The 21,803-nt window shown below is 41.4% G+C and overlaps 1 protein-coding gene across 2 annotated transcripts in view; it reads left to right on the top strand.

The window, feature by feature from the left end:
• Positions 1-21,803, top strand: part of COL11A1 (collagen type XI alpha 1 chain) — a 334,641-nt gene that overhangs the window by 223,801 nt on the left and 89,037 nt on the right. For both annotated transcript variants that reach the window (XM_019501723.1, XM_019501722.1), the window contains exons 43-46: positions 1,357-1,464; positions 2,541-2,594; positions 16,996-17,049; positions 18,475-18,582. In XM_019501723.1, the coding sequence (XP_019357268.1) occupies positions 1,357-1,464; positions 2,541-2,594; positions 16,996-17,049; positions 18,475-18,582 (324 nt within the window). The remainder of the gene's footprint in view (positions 1-1,356; positions 1,465-2,540; positions 2,595-16,995; positions 17,050-18,474; positions 18,583-21,803) is intronic.

Genomic DNA, 21,803 nt, shown 5'->3' with positions numbered 1-21,803 from the left:
CTGGCAGGGGATCCAAGGGCATTGGTGACATGTACGGGATGCATGGGGGTGCACGCACACCCCCTGAGAGCACCAGTGCACCCCCTGATCTGTTGCGCTTGCCACTTAGGCAATGGGCAGGAGGGGCAGGTGGGAGTGCCAGTGCCCCCTGCAGCAAGCACCGGCTGATCTCTGCAGCTACTCCCAGAAGTGGCTACAGCCACTCCCAGAAGTGGCCGCAGCCACTCCTGGAAGCAGCTGCAGCAATCAACCGGCAGTAAGATCTGTCACAGGGGACCCTCCCCCCGGATATTGAGATCTGCTGTGGGGGGACCCCTCCAGGCAGTGAGAATGGTCGCAGGGGAGGCATGTGCCCCGCCTGACTAAGGTGGCATCAGTGGCTCATGCCCAAGGGTCAGCCTGCCCACTCAGGGCTGTTCCATCAGCATAATGTGCTGTGGAGGGGATGACTGAGGCACAAGGGAGCTTCATCATGGGCCTAAGCTGGCAGGCAGCCCCCACAATGAAGCAATCTCAGCCAGCCAGGCAGCATCTACACATCCACGGCTGTAAAGTTTTTTACTCTGAAGCAGAATAGTACTTGAATTTACAAGTACTATCCTGATGCAGAGTAAATTTGTTTACTCCAGCTTAACAGGGTTGCTCGTGTAGATGTCAAGATGTTTGCTGCATACTAATTAGTCAACTGTGCAGTAAACTTCTCATATAGATTTGCTCCTCGTGTAGGGAAAGTGGGCTATCAGGGAGCTGAATCCAGATCTCAGGTGCAGAGTAAAACAGTTTTGAAACCGGCCTAACATGCACTATCTGCCAGCTAGGAATTGTTACTAGATGCTGGACATTCTTTCTTCCAGCATGCCCATTCTTTGCACTAAAAATGATGGACAAGGCAGACTGCCAGCTACAAGCCTACTAAGGGTTTTCTCTATGCCAGGAAAAATAGCCAGGGGTTGTTTTTTGTGCTGTGAAACTAGGAAAGCCAAAATGTTACCTATACATGAACAGCTGGTTGGGGCAGCACTTAAATGGTTAATAGCACACAGTATAAAGACAATTAACTATAATTCATTTAAGTGAGTTATGTGGAACATAAACAATTAGACACAAAGGCTAAATTAACTTCTAGTATTAACTCTTGTGCAATCATAGAGGGAACAGTTGACACGTGGTGGCAATAAAATGTCATTGGTAAGAAGTTTTCATTTGATCTTTCTGTTTTGTAATTTACTGAAATTCTTTTCTTATTATTTTATAACCCTTACAACATATATGTAAATATCTCTGCATGTTGTTATCATCAAATAATTAATTATTCTCCTTTGATCAGACTGGTAATATTTCTTTTTTCAACACCAGGGTGAAAAGGGTCCTCAGGGTCCAGCTGGACGTGATGGAGTACAAGGTCCTGTAGGTCTTCCGGGTCCTGCAGGGCCTGCTGGTTCTCCTGGAGAAGATGGTGACAAAGTCAGTCCTTATAGTTTGGTTTTATGAATCTGCATAGTGATTTGTGTACAAAAATGAACTTGCTGTAGATTTCTACAGGCTAACTGCTATGGCTACACAACCTTTAAAAAAACCCCAATGTCTGAGAGATAGATATTACAGGAATCCAAGATTTCTGTCCAAGAAATAATAGATTAGGATTTATACTGACAGAAAAGAGAGGATGAAAATGTAGCAAAACAATCTAGGATATTTGATATTACAATTGATATTTGGCTATTAAAAAAAAGTCCTCAGTGAATAAGCAAGATAAAACTTTTCTAATAATATTTAGTCATTTAGTCCTGCTGCTGGTGAGATAAGGTGCTGGGACTGAATGTTTACAGCTTAAACCCTAAAGTCTAATTATGCAAGGTTTTCTTGACTTCAGAAAGAGGTGAAGGCAACTTAAGCATCTCTCAGTATTGAGTTGCAAGCTTGGGTTTGGTTTAATATTTTCCTTTTAAACAAGCTTTCAAGGTTTTAACTAACGTTACTAATACAAAAATCAGAACTTTGTTTGTAATACATGAATGTGTTGTTATGTAAGCCAGGGAAACGAATTACGTTAAATCACACAAACTGTCTTTTATTATTATACTAAACAAGAACATCTCCAGACATGGCATCTTGGGTAATTTGACTTAAGCTGAGGTTTTCAAAAAGTATGCACAACAGTGAGAAGCAATTGCTCAGTCATGTGCAGTTAGATTAGCTATAAATTAGAGTACAGTCATAAGCAGTTCATAATTAGGTTGCCTTTAAAACAGAACAAAACAAAACAAAAACAGTTTCCTGTATTTAAACCCAGTTGCAGTATACTTCAAAGCCAGGCCATGGTACAGTTTGTACTATAAAAATCAATACCTTAATCTGTTTTACTAACATAACTGATGGAATAATGTCCACCTTAGTACTCCACACTTGTAACTAAAGTCTAAAACTTGTAGTGTATTCACATTAAAAGTGGCATTTAAAGATGCTATGATATTGACTGCAGTTAAATGGGAGATAAGCTATTCTAATGCATCAGCTTAGCTTCTGGCTTTCAATTACAGGGAGAAATTGGTGAACCAGGTCAGAAAGGCAGTAAAGGTGACAAGGGAGAAAACGTGAGTATCTTAACTGTTTTGTCCCATGTATTGGCTTCTTCTTTTTACTGAATTTGAATTAATTGCTTTACCTCTCTATCTAACAAAAAGTTTTGATGCATCACACCGGGATGTGTCTCATGTACTTTCACAAATTTAAACAGAAACAAATTTCAATAACGCCATGTTACTTAATTACATCTATGAAGTATATTATATATAATTTTCAAAAAATGATGTTTACATTTATTTAAATAATAAGTATTCTCTTACATTTTGTTAACTTAGATCATAATTTATAGATGGGTAAACTAGAAGGCAGAAAAATATCAAAACGTTTTTGTATAAATATACATTACTATTAATATATAATGGATGCTTGAGTAGTAAACTTTAGGAGTCAGCATGGAAGTGTATTCCATAATACAGCTTTATTGCATATCCTTATCCAGCTTTAAATTGTCTTACTGGCAAGACAACTTCATTGATTTTGGATTTTTAGTTCAGGTAGACACACATAAAGTGAGTTGTTTTATATAAACTTTCAGATGTCTTGAGTTCATTCCGGGCTCACTGAAGTCAAAAGAAAGATTCCTTCCCTCCGGCCTATTGATTTTGATAAAGCTGGATCAGACTGTAATATTTTGCAGATTTACACAGCAGTTTAAGCATTTTCTTCTTTCAATCACCCACAGGTATCTCAGGAACAACTTTCCCCATATTATTTCAATAATTTTCATCATTCTGATAAATATATGCCAACTACTATGGGGGATCAGACCAAAGGTTCATCTAGTCTAGTATCCAGTCTCCAACACTGACAAGTAACTACTTCATTAGAGGAAGAACATACGAAATAGATCTTTCTTAATATGCTCTATCTTCTGTCTCATCCTCTCAGTCACAACCCATAGGTTACATTTCTACCTGCTTTTAATAGACAAAGGGACCTATCTTCCATAAATTCATCTAATTCTTTTTTGAACTGGGTTATACTATTCCATAACATCCTGTTATAATAAGTTGTGCATGGTGTTACGTGTTGTGTAAAAAAAACAACGTATTTCCTTTTGTTTATTTTAGAATGACTACCTGGTAATTTTGTTGGTCCGTCTAGTTCTTGGGTGATGAGGCATTGTAAATAGCACTGTCCCAAAACCATTCACAGTTTTATAGAACTCTATCACATCCCCACTCCCAAGTCATCCTAAGCTGAAGAGACCTAGCCATTTAATTTTCTCCTTGTATAGCATCCCATGCCCTTCGTCATCCCTTTTGCCTTTCTCTGTCTTTTTCAATTTCTATTATATCCCTTTTGAGACAGGGTAAGCAGAACTGCCCACAGAATTAAAGACGTTGGGAAATATAATGACATAATATTTTCTCTTTTGTTTCCACTTGTTTTTCCTAAAGATTCTTAACATTTTATTTGCCTTTTTGATCACCAGTGCATAATGGGCCAATGTCTTTAGAGGACTCTCCACAATGACTCCAAGTTCTCTTTCTTGAGTGACAGCAACTAATTCAGAGCCCACCACTGAGTATGTATATATAGTTAGGATTATTTTTATATACTCATTGGCAGGTTCCATTATTTTAAAGTTACTGTTTAGTGGTGGAAGAAAATAAACAGACAAACCCCAGTATTTTCACTTCTATTCAAGTTCAGTACATTTTTTGGGTCTGTTTTGTTTGAACAAGTTCCTTAATTAATGAGGGGAAAGTCATTTCAGAGAAATTCTTGATTCCATTATACTTTGAGTAGGAGACTTAGGTAAACTCAGGGTAAGTGTAGCCTATTCAGTCATTTAAAGCATATTTATAATCCTTGTCATAAGAAAAGGTAGGCATTTATTATGATTAATAGTGTATTTAGTACCACAGAAATAGATTGTTTCTAGCAGCTGCCAAATGCATGATTGGCTGTATCTTCACATGAAGCATCATTTTATTTAAATACAACCCATACAGTAATTAGTGCTTTTTATAATAATTTCATAGAAAAATGTATAGAAAGCAAAACAAAAAAGAAATGGCTATTTTTTAAAATAAGCTTGTCCTTTTGCTATTAATTCACTTGAAAGAACTTGAAAACACACTTATGAGACCTAAGGAAGTAGGCCATGACCCCTACTACATAGGAAGGCAGAAAAAAACACACAGTCCATGCCATTCTGAAGTTGGGATAAAATTATTTCCTGATGCCAGATGTGGTGATCAGCTTAACCCTAAATGGAAGGGCATGACCCTCTAATCAGGAACCTCAAGGTTTTCCTCCCAGTGTCAGCATTGCCAAAACAGTTAAAATCCCTAGCTATGGCTGAAGCCAACAGCAAATGCTTCTGAGAAAGAAGAAAAAACCCTGACACTGTAGCAAAGGGCAATGGAAAAAATTGCTTCCTAGACCCATATGTGAACCAGCAATACCCAGAAGCATGAGAAAAACCAAACAGCTTTCACTGTCCTGCAACCTGAAAAGAGCAAACACAACTCCACACATAACCTCTACCTGGAGAGTTGGAACTCCCCTTTCTGTGATTAAACTCCCTCCATAAACTTTCCCAAGCTCCTTTAATCTTCTTTCATTACTAAGCCAGCTATGAAGCTCTGCTTCATTCTTCTGCTCCTGACCATGGTCCTCTCCAATAGTCACCTGCTCTGGGCTACAAAGCTCATGATCCCTTGATACGTGTGTGTGGGAAGAGGGAAGGGGCAATGTAGAGTTCCTGGGCAACTTCTTTAGGCCAGCAGTCAGCAACCTACATCCCACCGACCAAATTTAGCCTATGGCAACTAAGAAAATTGATGACATGCTCCAACACTAGCAGCAAAGGTGTTGTCCCTAGAGTCCTACCACCTGCCCAGTTTAGCGTATTCTCTACGCTGCAGTAGAGGCAGTATCCCCAAGTCCTAGTGCCTGCCTTTTTCTGTCTAGTGACCTTACAGTATCTACTGATGGATAGAGGATGTGGTGCTACAGTCCATGGCAGGGGCTGGGTTGTAAGCAGTGGCCTGCTGTGCCAAAAAAGTGGCCACCCCCTGCCTTAGACAATTAGTTCCAATTCATTGTTCTAACAGTGAGAAAGGTTTTCCTGATATCCAGTCTAAGTTTACTTTGCTGCAACTTCATGCCATTAGTACATGACCTACTCTCTGCAGCAACGGAAAAGAGGTGTTTCCCCTCATCACATTGATGATCCTTCAGATGTCTGAAGTTTGCAATCATGTCCCCTCTTAATCACCTTTTCTGCATTCTGAAGATGCATATTTCTTTCAACCTGTCCTCATATGGCTTGGCTTCTAAGCTCTCTCTTATTTTTGTTTCCCATTTTGGACCCTCCCTATTGTCTCCATGTCTTTTAAAAAATTTGGAGCACAAAGCCACTTTTGGACTCATGCTTATTCTCAGTCTAATGGTAAATATTTGAATGAGCTTGAAAAAAAATCCATTTGGTAATTTTTCATTTCACAAGTGAAAACATTTATTAAAACCATTCATTTTTAGGCACAAGTTTTGCTTCATTGTTACTTGATGTGGTTAGTATGTTAGTGATAGATCCAACTGCTACTTGTGCATCTATGGAGATATACCGGAGTACAAAATCTCTGTGCAAGGAAAAGGCTGGTTTTCTGGGAAATGCACCCATTTCTGCAGTTCAGATCCCAGTTCTGTATGGGTTTTGCATATAGCATCAGGCACATCTTGCTGTTTTCTCCCTTAAACAGCCATATAGCTTCGTCAGTATGTCTCTGAGCTTGTCAAGGACATGTTTCCCTTTCCTGTTTCACCCCATCTTGGCAGAGATACTTGAACTGACCAGTAGTCTGTAAACTCAGTCCATGACCCTTAGCTTTACTGTTGCTTCTGGTATGTTTTTGCTTCACAAATAAAGTACAGTAAAAGCTGTTATCCAGCACTTTACCATCCAGAATGCTCTATTAACTGGCATCTGTCCCACCATGGCACTTCCGGTTTCGCCACCACAAGCCGAGTTCCACTTTTTTCTGATGGACCACAGCCTGCAGCAAAGCAGCCTGTGCAGGGCCCCCTTCCCTGTCTCCCAGCACACTGATGCCAGGGAGTGAAAGTCCTGGTGCACTGGATGTGGTGGGAGGGACGGCAGCCCGAACAGGCAAAGATGCCTCCAACCCACCAGGCTGGAGAATAAGTATAACTCTCAGATAACCAGCAGATTTGATTAACTGGCATTCCCCATGGATGCCGGAAAACAGAGCTTTTACTATAACTGCAGAATAATTGCTGGAAAATTATACTGTATTCATGCTCATAACAACGGGTGAGGCTTTCATGAGTATGTGAAGTATTTTACCCATTGAAATTCTGAGTTCAGTCTGCCTGGGTTGTATTGTATTCATTTAAAGGTGTTGGATGTTAGAGATGCAATTTATCTTAGCCATTTAATTAGGTTTTGTCTGCAACAATACCCATTCAGGTCCAATGACTTAAGAACACATACTTATTTGAAACCCATCTCCACCCGCACCCTCAAACTAAGATGAAGGCATAAGGGAAGTAAGAAGTAGAATGTGTTAACTGGCCTCCTCACTCAAAGCATCTGAAGGAGATAGGACAAATGCTGGTACTGAAAGTCTTTGGATATAGCAAGGTAAAAGACATGAGGTCCCTGAAGCTATGAAAAGCTTAGGTGGGGAAGATGGGGCCCTTGAGAGTAGGGCGTCTTAAGTAATAAAGAATAAGACCCACATTTTCTTGCTACATCTTTTTTTTTTTTTAGAAGCAATTAGATAAATTCTTTCATATTTCCACTGAACTCATAGAACAAGGATGGAAGGAATGATTTATGGTTTGCAACTATAAGTGCTTGGGTGATACTCAACAAGAAGTCTGTATTGATGACCCTCAAGAGATCTCTGTCTGCCAAGGATAGCTATTCTTTACATGCATCCCCATCTCCTGTGCAACAAGTTCTACAGACTTTAGGATTGTGAGCAAATTGTTACAGGAGCTTACTCCTGTATACTTCTATATACAGGCTATACTCCTCTCTAGGGATTCAACCCTACCACAAAAATACTCAGATAGCTGTTATGACCTATCCCTACTCTGCCTCAAGAGTGAAAGAGAGAATCTTCCCATATGTGAATAATGGAGTGCAAATGTAAAAATGATTAACAAGGGCTTAAATAGGACTTAAGAGATGCAGAGGCACTGAACCAAGGTGAGTTTATCCTTAGAGTATAGAAGTAAAGTCTGGTATTTTCAGTGGAATCTAGTGCATTTGGATACATTTACTGCATACTCTAATGTATCCAAATTACATCTGTTAGCTGCAGCCTACCAGGCTCTTGGAAAATACATCATAATATCTATCTAAATGTTACTAAAGAGACAGAAAATTTATGCCTTCCCCAGTGCCATCCTAGCATGCACTAAATCTTAAACACATCACTACAACAGAGAAAAACTGAGCAGAAAAATATCAGAGTTATTTAAAAACATAAAAGGCTGTGATTTGTAATTTAAGACCCCATGGAAAGTAAGATGTTTTAAAATGAAATAAAATCCCAATAACAGCTAAAAAATGCCGTGTTATAAACCTTCCTCTTAAGAATAGAAAGAGTAGAAAATGTTCTAATTATGGACCTTTCCAAAGCCTCATATCAGAATGAAAGAAATCAAGCAAATCATTCCCAGCCCAAGACAGACATCAGCTTAAACTCAGCTCTTGAACTGGAATGTACTGCTCACAACTGGAGCAAACTTTATAATATTTGAGCCTCTGTTAGGCTGTAGTAATCCACCCCATTCACCTGACATACTTGGGTTGGAGTTTCAAACAAAACCACCACTTAACACTTTCAGGCCAGTCTCTTAAGTCCCTGTACTGTCTGTAATGAACTACTCTATCACATCACCTCTGTATATTTGAATGTTGTATTACTGTTAAGACAACTTCATTGATTTTGGAGTTTTAATGTACAACAGTTATGTTGTATTAGACATAAAAGGCAGCTGTAATGCCAGTGTTTTGTGAGAAGACTTTGCAGATATTCCAGCACTGTACCTGTCGGATGTATAACATTCTTCCTGATATGTTGATGTTACACCCATTGTAAAAAGACAAAAACAAATGCATCTCATGCACTCTATTTTACACAAAAACAAGTGATACTTTATTTATTCACATACCATGCCCACCTTTTCCCTAAATATTAGCAATAAAAAACGGGTGCACATCTTAGACAAGGAAACCGATTCTGAATAATTGTTTAACAGGAAAAAAAAAATTCCTTCATTTTAGCCTTCCCCAAATAAGGTGCATGTCTTATTTGGGCACACGGTATGGAAATAAATACAGTGTCCTGTTTATACACTCTTCATCTAAAGCATCCACTAATGCCACTGGTGGAAATGGGTCTACTTTTCATGCAAGCACAGTAGCCCTAGGCCCAAGAAGAAAATAAAAGCCCCCTTCTGTGGTCACTAACTGCATAGGAATCATAGGAAAATAGGAATACTGGTATTAGGTTCCAAGGGACGACACTTATCAGAGAAATCTAGCTAGTGCCAGTTGCCCGTCTAATATATCTAAGGAGCTTGTGGATGCCATCCAATGAAACACTGCTCAGAGGCATGCACAGATGAGTGAAATAAAGACAGATCCACAGTATTCCAAGTTACTTCTAGTCAGAACCTCCTTCCTGGTCTAGTAGATGGAGGACTTGGCCTCAGCCAGGAGGAGATTGACCCAGAAGGTCCTGTGACTTGGTGGAATTACATAAAATAAAAGGTGTAGAGAGAAGTACATTCAGAGCCTCAATAAGAAGTTCCTGAGGAGGTGGTAGAGGGGTTGCAGGTTGCCACACTCAAGGTTGGCATGCACCAGGGTCTCTTTCTGATTGCAAAAGGGGCAGGTGTCAGAGATGTTCATAAAGCTTGCCACGTGCAAACCTGTGCTGATGGCTCAGTGGGGGAGCCACCAACCTAGATCCCCAATAGCTTGTTGGATTCCGGGAAAATACAGTCTAGTCTACTGGGGAACCTCACCCACAGTGATAGTGCCCACCATTTGGTATCTGGGAAGAATGTGAGGTTGGGATGCTGACTGATATGGAATGCAAGCATGTATAGCTGGCTGCACTAGGCTGTCTGGTAGGCTCTTTTTTTTTGTAGGTGGGGGTTATCCCCCATGTGGGGATTGTGGGGGAGGGGAGATCTGGTGAATCAGGGGCCCCATGACAAGCTCTGGAGTCCTGGGGAATATGGGAAGGTGGGGAATACCCTTGCACAGGACCCATTGTATATAGGGAAGGAATGTGGGTAACAGGACAGCCTTGACCTCCTGGAGTAAGTGGCAGGGAACAGTGTGGGAAGCACCATACACCAGACCAATTTTCCCACTTGCAGAATAATTTGCCCACTGTCACCTGACAAAATCCAGAAGGTCCTACATATAGGTAACATCGCCACAGACCATTCTCCAAGGCATCTCCATCACTAGCACCACCAGCTGTGGGTTTTTCAGCAGGGGCTCAGCTAGGAGATCTGCATCCTGGGTGACCACATCTGTGAATCAAGAAGAGGAGACCAACCTCCAAGTCCCATTGAGGTCCTGGTAGAAATCTGGAAGCTCACTGTGGTCTCTTATATGAGGTCATCTTAGGTAGAAGATCTGCCAGCCCTACCTGAACCCTTGGAAGTAGGAAGAAGGCATGTCCCATTAAGTGCTGTGCTGCCTCATTGTAGGCACTGTAAAAGAGCCTCTGCAGGGTCTGAAGCTGGAAGATGTGCACCAGACTGAGGATGTAGACCGGGTCATGCTTTCCATTACACAAAGGAAGGCACAGGGTATCTGCAAAGACCTAGTGTTGTCCTAGTCAGATGTACCTCAGTGCCAATCCCTGGAAACTGGACAGGATGCTTGGAGGGTGTTGAAAAAGTGCCAAATCATGGTTATGATAAACTAGTTGATAACCATCACCCTCCCACAAAGGGAGAGACACTGGACGAACCCTGTCCACAGACGGTCAAACATCCTGACTTGGTGTTGGTCTTAGTTTTCCAGTGGGAAGGGATTACTGGGATGCAGGTAGATCCCCACAAAAACCAGCAGGCCCATGCTCCACTAGCATGACTTGGAGTGCGTGTGGGAGTAAGCCCACCTGCCATCAGTCACCCACCACTAGGCCAAATCTTGACCCAGCTGATCCAGGGAGAGGAGGCTATCAAGTAGATGTATTGGAAAACTTCCACCTGTACCCGGTCATCCAGGTCCTGAATGGTGAGGTTGTCAGCATATACAGAAAGGACTGCTCTTATGGCAAACTTCATTTGTGCAGGAGACCAGAGGAAGGGCTCAACAAAAATTGCACAGAGCTAGTCAGACAACAGGCAGTCTTTATGCCCTCTCCATCCAAAGGGTTCAGCACAGGGTCCAGTTGAGTTTGACCATACAGTCTATGGAGGCATAAAGCATCTCAAGAAACCACAGAGGACCAAAGGCAACTGCCTTCAGAGTACATGGGAGGTACTCATGTTCCACCCTGTCAAATGCTGTCTCCTGCTTGAGGGAAAGGATGGTGAATGACAGTATCAGTGAGCAAGCTCAAAAAGTTTCCAGACCAGGTCAGACTGTTGAAGATGCTACTTCCTGGACTGGTATATGTCTGGTCATAGTGGCTAATGTTCACCAGCACAGACATCAGCCACAGCAACATGACTTTGGCTATGACCTTGTAGTCCATTTAGAGGAACAAGACTGGTCACCATTTCCTTAGGTCACAGGGGTCACCTTTTTTGAATAGCAGGATCAGCATGACTATCGTGCATGGCAGGGAACTGCTCCCCTTCCTCTTCAGACTTTACCCAGACTGCAGCAAGATCCAAACCAAGGATGGCCCTAAATGCATAATAGAACTACTGTCAGCCTGCTACATCTTTGAGGAAATTTGCATATGCTGATGACCTGGCACTTACCACACAGGTAAGGACCTTCAAAGAGATTGAAGATACACTGATGTTAGACCTGTCAATAATGGCAAAATATTTCTGCAAGTGGAGGCTGTGACTAAGTGTTTCATCTCTACAACCACAAAGAACATATTCATCTCAATGTCACTTTTTGCAGAGAAAAATTACAACATGATCAAAATCCACCCTACCTAGGTATGACACTTGACTGCATCTTAACTTTTCCTAATCATCTTCAGAAAATAGCTGCGAAGATTGAATCAGGTGAACATAGTGCGAAAATTCACCAAAACAAGCTGAGGTGCCACTGCAGGAGTACTCTGCACCTGTGCTATGGCACTGGTCTTCTTAATGGCCGAGTAATGTGCACCTGTCTGGGCTGCTAGCACTCATAGCAAATGTGCGGATGTCCAATTAAATTCTGCAATGTATGTTTTCACCGGAACCTTGAAATCTACACCAATTCAATGGTTACTGGTGCTAGCCAAGTTTGCTCCTCCAGACATTTGCCACGACGAAACTACATACCGAGGGGTCACCTGCATAAATAACAAATGAGACCTTCCATAGAGACCTTTCATAGAGATTTAAAGAACCTCCCAGCTCACTGCTTAGTCTCCCAGAAACCTTTGTGGACCCATGTACAAGCCCTTGTAGGAACGACAGTGCAGCGGCTTGGACGAAAGCGTGGAATGAAATCACCATTCAGAATAAACCTCTAATTTCTGTCCCAACAATAAAGTCTCCTGCTTTTGACCTTCCATGGAAAACATAGAAGGCTCTAAATTGGATCCAAACTGGACATGGCCACTGTGATCACTTGATGCACAAATGGTGTATTAGGAGTTCTGCAAAATGTGACTGTGGCCATCCTGGTCAAGCTATGGACCACATAATAACATTTTTCCCTCTATACAAATTCGACAGCGACATTGCAGAGATACATTCCCTTTCCTCGAACATTAGACTGTTTTAACTAACCTTAAAGTGGATTTATAATAGATGCTCCAAGTTAGCTTTATGAAAGAAAACCGTCAGCCTGTAGATGCCTGGAGACTAGTTGGTGGGCTTCAAGAAGACAGCTTCCAATAGCTCAGCCAATGAGAGAATCCTCCAATCAGTCTTAGTCACTTGTGCTAAGTTGAGGCAGGATCTTATGGGCCTTATGTATATTATTGCAAGAAAGTTGGATCCAGCAAAAAGAGTCTTACAAATAAGGTCCTCACTTCTTTCAGCTCAATGGGATCCATGAAAGGAGAACGTTCCTCTGATAGGAGGCAATTGATGTACTTCTTAGCACCCTTCTCTTCTTTAGAGCATAGAAGAGGCAGGAGCCATGGTCCATCTCCTGAATGAGCTGGATCTGCAGTTGGAAATACATGCCACGGCCATGGCAGTCTTCCAGCGCTTGAAGCTCTTCCCACTTCTCCTGACACTCTCTACAGAAGGATGGGTTGTCTGAATTAGTGATAAGGTTCTTCTACAGCTTGCAAAGCTCCTTTGAGATTGATTGTATGGCTGCCTGCCCAAGCCTGGTGTGCCCTTCTACCCAGGTGTAGTCTTCCACATACCATCATCTCTGCACCAAGGGAAAGATCCACTGCTGCTCACACCAGACTAGCCAGGACTCCTGGAAGGATTCTACAAAGTCACATCTACCTATTAGAGATGGCCATTTCTTTAGGATGTCTGCCGTGCCCTGGCTCCACTCCCTTCTTGGTCAGTCCTTCTCTTCATGGGTGACATTGAAGCCCCTTTGTGAGGACCTGTCAGGAGCTCTAACAAGTAGTCCAGCCTGGGCTAATTGCCTAGGCAGCTACACGTATCTTAAGTCTTTAACTAATAAGCTCTGTCCCAGTTAAATAACTTGCTAGCTTCCTGATTGGCTGCTGGGAGCGCAGCCTACTCATTTAGTCCCAGCTGTGGCAGCAAACTTGAGGCCAGCCAATAGTTCTTACTCAGATGTGCTTTAGTAAGCCTCCCAGTTCCTGTGCTCTCTGGCTTTTCTGGTTCCTGACCCCAATTAGCTCTGTTCCTGTACTCTGGCTTTTGGATTTCACTTTGGATCTGTTTCCTTGTTTCCTGATCATGACTATTCATTGATCTCAACTTATGCACTGTCTTTTGGATTTATTAACTCAGTATCCAATTTCTGAACCCTGCCTCTGGCCTGTGTTTTGGATTCTGCCCATGGATTTACCTCTGGATCTGGTAATTCAGCTCACAAATCCTGACTGAGCCGTAGCCCCCCCCCCCAGCTTCCCTCAGTGGTGGAAGCACTAGGCCAGACCACCTTACAGGACCAGGAACTCATGGAAGCTTAGGGTGTCATGGTAATTAGCTGTCTTCTCTGAGTTGTAAATAGGGACACAAATCCAGGTTCAGGATGAACCCCTGTATTTGGCCACAGAGATGGAGAAGGAGGCTGGCATCACCTCAGCTATCTGCAGGATCTCTGGCTGAAGACCTGGGAAGAACAGGGTTGCAGCCTCACATCACGTCTCTGAAGTAGACCCTGTTTTCCCACACCAGGTGCCAGCTTGTTTCAGCAGCTGGTGTTCATGGGCCTCCTGCACAAACAGCACAGAGTACTCTGCTTCTGGTGAGTACCTGGCATGTGCAGAGACTCATCATGAAGCCATGGATGTTGAGGCTAATAATGGCAAGGATCCTCATTGCTTGTAGGGGGAGGGCAGAGGAAGGCTCAGTGGGTGCCTCATGAGTCAGTGCTAGTTGTTCAACCCAGCAGAAATCTCATGTTCCTCATGTAGACATAGTGTTGTAGAAGTTGTGGGCCAAATAATAATTTCTGGCATTCTACCTCATGATCCCTCACAGTATTGAGGATCTAGTGGTAATCCCCCTAGTCATCCAGAGCAAGCTGCACCCTGTTTCTGGAGGATAGCATGCTCTCTGGGAACTGAAGCAGTTCTCTGGGCACAGCTGGAACCAAGAGATCTTCAAGCTCCACTGAGTCCATAGAGTCTCAGTCATTGATTTTCCAGTTCCTGGGTTAAGCAGTGGCTCCTCCTGATTCCCTGTAGGGGATATGTGTGTCCCCTTCCTCTGCCCCAGTGGTGGCAGAGGCCTGGTGGAGTACTGCCCAAACTACCCAGCCCACTATGACCCCGGTCACCAGTGGAGGGAGGATAATCAAGGTGAGTGGCAAGGCAGGAGACAGGGGGGTGGTTCTGTTCAGTGTTTGGATGAGTAGAATCACATTGCCCTACACCCTCTCTGCACTCTTGCCAACCCCCAGGAGAGCCTGATCATCTACGAGTCAATGGCAGAGGCTGATAGGGGACTGAGCCCCCTTCAACCTCTGCTGCTGGTACTTTCTCAGAGCTCCACCACCAGATCTTAGGACTGATTGAGCCCCATCAGCTGCACTGCACAGATGACGGAGGCTTCCTGTGTGCTCCCTGCATCATACATCCCCACTGACAGGGCTTTCTGTAAGCACTTGCAATGGTTGCATATTCTTCTCTGTATGCTTCTTGCGATGGCAGGGACTGATTTGAAGGTCTGCACCTAGTAGTCAGTCTTGTCCCCACTGGTTGTGGAGCCCATCACCCATACTGTCTGGAAGCAAGGGTGAATGGGACTCCCTGCAACCCCCACCCCCTCCCAGGAGACCCCTTATAACGCTGTTTTGTCACTGCTTGTTGGTATGCTTGAAATACATTACTAAGTCTCCTTGGCAGCTCACCTTGAAAGAGGAAAGGGAGAGTAAAGTACTGGCAGATACTGGCAGATAGAAATGCCACTACTGGTATGTTTTAAATTTGTAATAGAAAGTCTTCCTGCAACAAATAAATAACTGTTTTAACAGCACTTTTTTATTGCTGTTGATCCACTATTTGGGGGCCAGATTGAGATTAGCTATTTTTTTTATATGGGGACAAAAAGCCTGAATGTTTGACCTGATGTGTTTTGTCCTGCTCCAGTGTGACAAAAGTAATGTCTAGCAGAGCTTTAAAAGTCTACCTGAGGCTGCTTTTGTCTCAGTCATTGGAGCCAGTGAACTTCTGGAAGCATTCTGCCTTTCTATTATATACATGTTTTTTGTATAAACCAGTGATTCTAAATCAGTGTGCTGTGACACCCCAGGGACCCATCAATTCTTTTAAAGGTGTTGTGTAATATTAGCATTAGGTGCAAACACCAACACATGATTTACAAGATCCTGCCAGAGATTTCAAATAGGAATCCATACTGTCAAAAACATTCCGACCTGTTGCAGTCTTTCTGAGTTCCTTGCAATAGAAGAATTGCTCCATTATAGTCGAAAAAGTGAATGAAAGCTAAGAGCTGGCATTTTCTTAGAGCCTAAAGAAGACTAAGAACAACTGGTCTGACCTATTCCATTTTTCTGTTAATGTGACCAGATACCATTAAAATAGAAGCAGTAAGTTTTGTGAATGTATAATAAAATTTAGATTAGTATTTTACATGTCTCCACCTAACAAAATATCTTATCCCTGTACAGCATGATTTATTAATTAATCAATGTCTCTTCATTATGCAACATAAATTAGACATCCTATCATCTCTCATGTAGAATTCTATCACTTCTTGCTTTCTAAACGTATCCTGTATAAATGACAAAGGTTACACATGCAGGGCCATTAGCATCACTGTTTAGTATTTATCCATGTAAGAAGTCCAGTTGGCCTCAGTAAATCTTATCAACATGAGTAAGGAATGCATGGTCGGGACAACAGCATATACACCTAGGTAGATAGATGATATACATATGTATGCATAGCATGTGTGTTTCATATGTGGCTAGTTTCTTAGTCACACTAAGTCTCTTTAAATTACTCTGGCAATAATGTAATTTACTTCCACTGAGGGCCCTTTACAATGGCAAAATACTGTGAAATAGGTTTTCTCAAAAGAAGCATCTTGTACATAGTGCTGAGAAGCTGAGTACTCAGACACTTTGCATATTCTCAGATACATTGTGTCAGAATAGCAAGTTTTCTACAATCACAAGAAGCATTTAAAGTTTTATGAAAACTGTGATTCAGATCCTAAGCCTTTCGTTTATAGACGGATGGAAAGAATACACCTGAAGGGGTTGACTTTTCTCTCTGCAAATCTCATTAAAAGGTCTGCTATTTTTAGTTTCAGAAAACCCAGTTTTCATCTTTGATTCATGTTTGCATGGAAATCCATTTTTAAATATCCTGAAACATTACAAATGTAAGTGCCTTCAATAAATGTCAGTTAAATTTATTATAGACATGCAATTCTGAGTCTTTGAGAGCTAAACAAATAATGCTTGACTGCACTGAATGTAAAAGACTTGTGAGTAATATTGCATTCTCTCTGGAGGAATGTAAAAATGCTTAATAGACCTTGCTGATGCAAATACCTGTTCTTTGTATCTGCTGCTTATCTTATTCCAGACATGAAAATTACTGTCTTTTCCTTTTTTTCCTTTTTTTTTTTTTTTTTTTGCAGGGTCCTCCTGGGCCACCAGGTCTTCAAGGTCCTGTTGGTGCCCCTGGTATAGCTGTAAGTAGCTGATTGTATACATAGTTAACTTAGACCTTTTCATTAACTCTAAAACCCTGGAATATTTTTTTGCTGCTTAATGTGAAGATAATTCAACATGGTTAACATGGAGTGATAACATGTCCCTAGACTCAAGGCTATGTTATACAATAATGTTGAGTGCCTCCTGGAGCTCTTAACATGTGAGTTGTCTGCACATTAATACCTGAAAATAATCTTAAACACTCGTTATGCAGCTCAAAGTTATGCCACTCCATGGCAGGATTATGTCTGATCCTTGTTACCCAGTTTGTGTTACACTAAGGTGTAGCCACTCTAGTGGCTTAGTGGCCTTAGTGAAAACCTTAGTGAAAACATCTCACATATCCCCCCTTCCTTGCTGGCCTAGATTGGGCCCACTGCCTCTCCTGCCCTACCCAGCACCCCAGATCCACGCATGCTGCCTCCCTGCCCTCCCCACTTAATTGTGGCTGCCTGTGCTGTTGTATCAATATATTTTTTTATTTATAGATTTATATCCCACCCTATCCAAGAGGCTTAGGTTGGCTTACAATAAACTACAAAATCCACAGGGAAAACTCCTCAAACAATACACCAGAACTCCAGAACTGTGGCTTTCTTCCCTCTCCCCAACCACTGCCTCTGCCCAGACCTCCACACAAGCAAACCTAACCACACCTCACAGCTGCCACTTGCATGCAAACAAAAACTTATTTCTGCCATGCCAGCAACCTATTTCCCAACTCTCAGAAAGCACTCCTAAATCCCCACATCCCTTCCCCCTCAACAAACATGGTTCTATATTTTAAAATAACCCTTACAACAAAGTAAAAGGAAGACCCTTATCCACCCCCCACCCCTGCTTTGGTCATCACTGAAGGGAAAGCTAGAGGACACCCTTAACGGTTCCCCTTCAGTGGCTCCACAAGGCAGCACCCACCCAAAGAGGTGTGCTGGTTTTGTAGAGCTTGCAGGCTGGCCAGGTCTTTCTACTTCTTTTGGTGGCCAAAAGGGTGCCTGGGCTGGGACCCAGCCCTCTCCAACAGGAGCAGGGGATGGGAGGAGGGAGTGATAGGAAATGTTCTTCAGCCCAGTAAGTCCTGCTGGCTTTTTCAGGACTTTCTTTGAGCCATTCAGTGATCGAGTGTCTATGTAGAAATGAAAGACATAATTACCTAGTGAAAATTAAGCTATATGCAGCACAGTTCTTTCTTCTTTCACATACCTGTATTTCATTTGGACAAAATAATGTTGATTAAAGTTTAATTGCTGCTTTAAGTACTTTTGCAGACACAGTGGATCTGATTCTGATCTCTTACACTGGTTTTATGACAGCATAGGACCAATAATTTCAGCAGAGCCCCTTCTGATAGGGCCTAGTCTGACATATTTATGTTCTTTGCTTATGATGTTATTGTTTAATAGGGAGGTGATGGAGAGCCAGGTCCCCGAGGTCAACAAGGCATGTTTGGACAGAAAGGTGATGAAGGTTCTCGAGGTTTCCCTGGTCCTCCAGGCCCTATTGGTCTTCAGGTAAGAAAATTATTTTTCTCCTACAGCTGTAGGTCATTTTATTTGCATGTCAGTGCAGATCAAAACAATAAAGATTTGCCTTTCACTAGCTACATTTAACATCAACCAATCACATGATAAGAGATCTTGTGTTTGTAGGATTCATAAACAGATTTATAGATTGTAATATTGAGGTGAATCATGATGGGTGTTTGTAGACGTGTTGGATGCTGCTCTGAGGCATTGTAATTACAGTGTGTCGGAGCTAATCAAGTCTGCTGGAGCATGGTAATTATTGTGCTCCAGCAGCCTCCCATGTCTTGTGTATCAGGATCCCCACACTTCAAAATAGGGGCTTAGATTAAGAAAAATTATCTATGTGTATATGTTGCCTTTGTTGACAATGTTGTCTGGTTTAATTTAGCCTTTCCTTCCTCTCAAAGTATAGTCAGTGCATGAGGTAGTCAGGAACATAAAGAAAATGCAGGTGTTATTTCTTTTATGTCTGAGTGTCACTATTTCAGCCATACAAATGCAAGCTAAAAATCTTGTATATGAGAATTTTTTATTTGATTCTATATAATAAAATAAAATATTTAGGATTTTTTACTCTTCCATGAAACAAATGATAAAGTACAGAGTATTTATCCATGTAAGAAGTCCAGTTGGCCTCAGGAAGTATTTTGTTCAGTTAGTATAAATCTTCAGTTATTCAGTTTCTAGTTATTCAGATGTAATATGAAAGTTACACAGTTTTTTTTTTCAATTTGAAACCATAGATTCAAAATTTGTGGAATAAACTAAATAACTTTTCCCATTTCTTGTCTGATATGCTTCCGGTGCACTGACTTTTTTTACTGAACACACTGTGTGTGTGTGTGAGACTGAAACAATGTCTTTTTTAAAATACTTCTAGATTGAAAGTACTGTTTAAAAAATAAATGTTTCAAAGAGGATCAGTTTTCCTGTACTTTACCTCCATGGCTTCAATGTAATGAAACTATACAAAAAAGCAAGAAATCAGCCAGGTTGAAACTTAAACAAATGAATAATTTCAAACTCAGAATTAAGTTTCCCTGAATCTCATTTTTCTTTGAGTGTACTGGTCCATGGACCCAGATCGCATATACACTAATGGTAATGAAGTACCACTGAGAAATCAAGAGCTCCTTTTATTCACTAATATGGTTCTCATGGTAACTGCAAATCCTTAGAGAGTAACATCTTTATCTTTCTTGTTTATCATATTTCATAGTAATCACATTTTACTAGCTGAAATTGAATTCTACTGAGGTACTTATATTGGGTATTAAATCTTCCAAATTATTTTTGTTCATGCAGGGAAAATAAAGGAAAAAAATCTAAAGTCTAGCTTAAGTTTCTTTTTAAAGGTAGTTTTCATTGTTGTGTCTTTTAAGCTTTAATATTTCTTTAAAATCCCCAGAAAGCTCCATTAAAAACAAATTATGTTGGAGCAAGCTTTTAAAATGTGCATCTACCTGTCTGAACTGTTTTAGAATCAATTAATAGAGAGTGTGAATCTGCAACACAAAAACCATGGATGAGCCCTCAAACTGTAATGTTTAAGGGTGAAAACCTGAACCACTGATGTCAATGGGAGGTTTTTCTCACTGATTTTTGTCGGGGTTAGCATTTCACCATAAAAATGTGAACTTTCAGGGGAAATTTTCAAAAGCACAATGGATAGTGAATTCCCATTTTGTGTCCACTTGCTTTTTGGCCCTTTGAAAATCTGCCTTAGACAGTTACTAAAATGCTTTGCATGTGCACAAGTGTTGGCACTACTGTTGCCTCAGGTTGTGTTTAAAAAGAAAACTAATGATAAAAAATCTTAATAACAGTGCTTTATGAGCTATTAGCCTCATACAGACAGAAATCACAGTGCTCTCCCAGGAAAACCACAAGTGTACAGATATTCAGGCTTTTTCTTCCAGAGTAAAAATAGCTGCTGTAGAAGAAAAATAACCTAGGAACAACCAGGGTCAAATCACTCCCAGGAGAGCTTTCCTGGGAAAAAGCATGTCTGTGCATGCAGTGGGACTTTTCTCAGAAGAGAACATAGTCCTCCAGCATCCCCCCCTCTTCCCTCTGGGGGAGATGATCTGCTCCTCACTGGACTTTGCTACTCCAGCAGGGAGCAGAACCCCCCCTCCCTTCACAATGTCCACCATGGTCAATCTAGGTGAACCAATAGGGTTGCCCTATGCCCTGCTGCCACTTATTGCCTGCCAGACTAAGGGAGCCTGTGGAGCATGCTAAGATGTGTGCATGGGCACCTCATCTTGGCTTCACAATGTCAGCACTACAAATTCTCAATTCCAGGGCCTCAGCCTTTGGATGTCTATACCTGCAGTTCTGGGTAAGTTGTTTCTACCAGGAGAACAAAGCTGGAAAAATTCTCCCATGTAATTGGAATGTGTGCACTCAAACACTGTCTGTCTTGCCAGTGAATCATACTTAATGAGGCATTCAGCGTTGTAACAAAAAGTTCTTTACATTCACAGTTAGAAATTAGTATATACTTTGCAACAAGTAATTCATATAAAATATTTTGTTTCTTCTGCAATATCTATGATCCAAACCACAGTTACTTTGAATTTATTTATTTACTCATTATTTGAATTCTTCCCACCTGGAATTAGGTTCAGTATAGGGGCCTTGCACTTACCATGCCAAATTTTAGCTGGGGCAGAAGGGTAGGATTTTTAACACAGGACATTCATGTAGAGATGATTTTTAAAGTATAAAATAGCTGTATTCCCCCTTTGTTAATCTTGGTTGGATTGAATGGATAACGGCAAAGTAACTTGTAAGGAACTCAACAATAAAAGCTGAATCATCTTCTTTATTCAAGGATCCTCACTTTAAGAGAAGTTATACTGATATTAATAGAGCACTGAATAGCTGAAATGAAAGTCAAATCAAATATCATTTGCCAACATATAACAAAGTTATACAGTAGTAGGATCCCATTAAGGAAGTTAAAAAAATGTCAGAAAACCTAGAAAGTAATCATAACCTGATCACTGCTTTCCATTTCTTATGTAAAAGTAAATCATAACCTTTATATAACCCAAAGGCTCCATGCATTTCTCACACTGGGCACTCCAATCTGTTGACTAGGGCTCCAGCCACAGGGAGTACATGATGCACTCCTCCAGCTGCCTTTCAGCTGATCAGGAGTAGGAGCTTGGGGAGCTCAGGGAGCCAGACTTGCTATT

The sequence above is a fragment of the Gavialis gangeticus genome, unplaced genomic scaffold (assembly GCF_001723915.1).
Source record: "Gavialis gangeticus isolate Ggan-Ray unplaced genomic scaffold, GavGan_comp1, whole genome shotgun sequence".
NCBI lineage: Eukaryota > Metazoa > Chordata > Crocodylia > Gavialidae > Gavialis > Gavialis gangeticus.
Note: the sequence above shows the minus strand (reverse complement) of the source record. Positions and strands in the feature narration are given on the sequence as shown.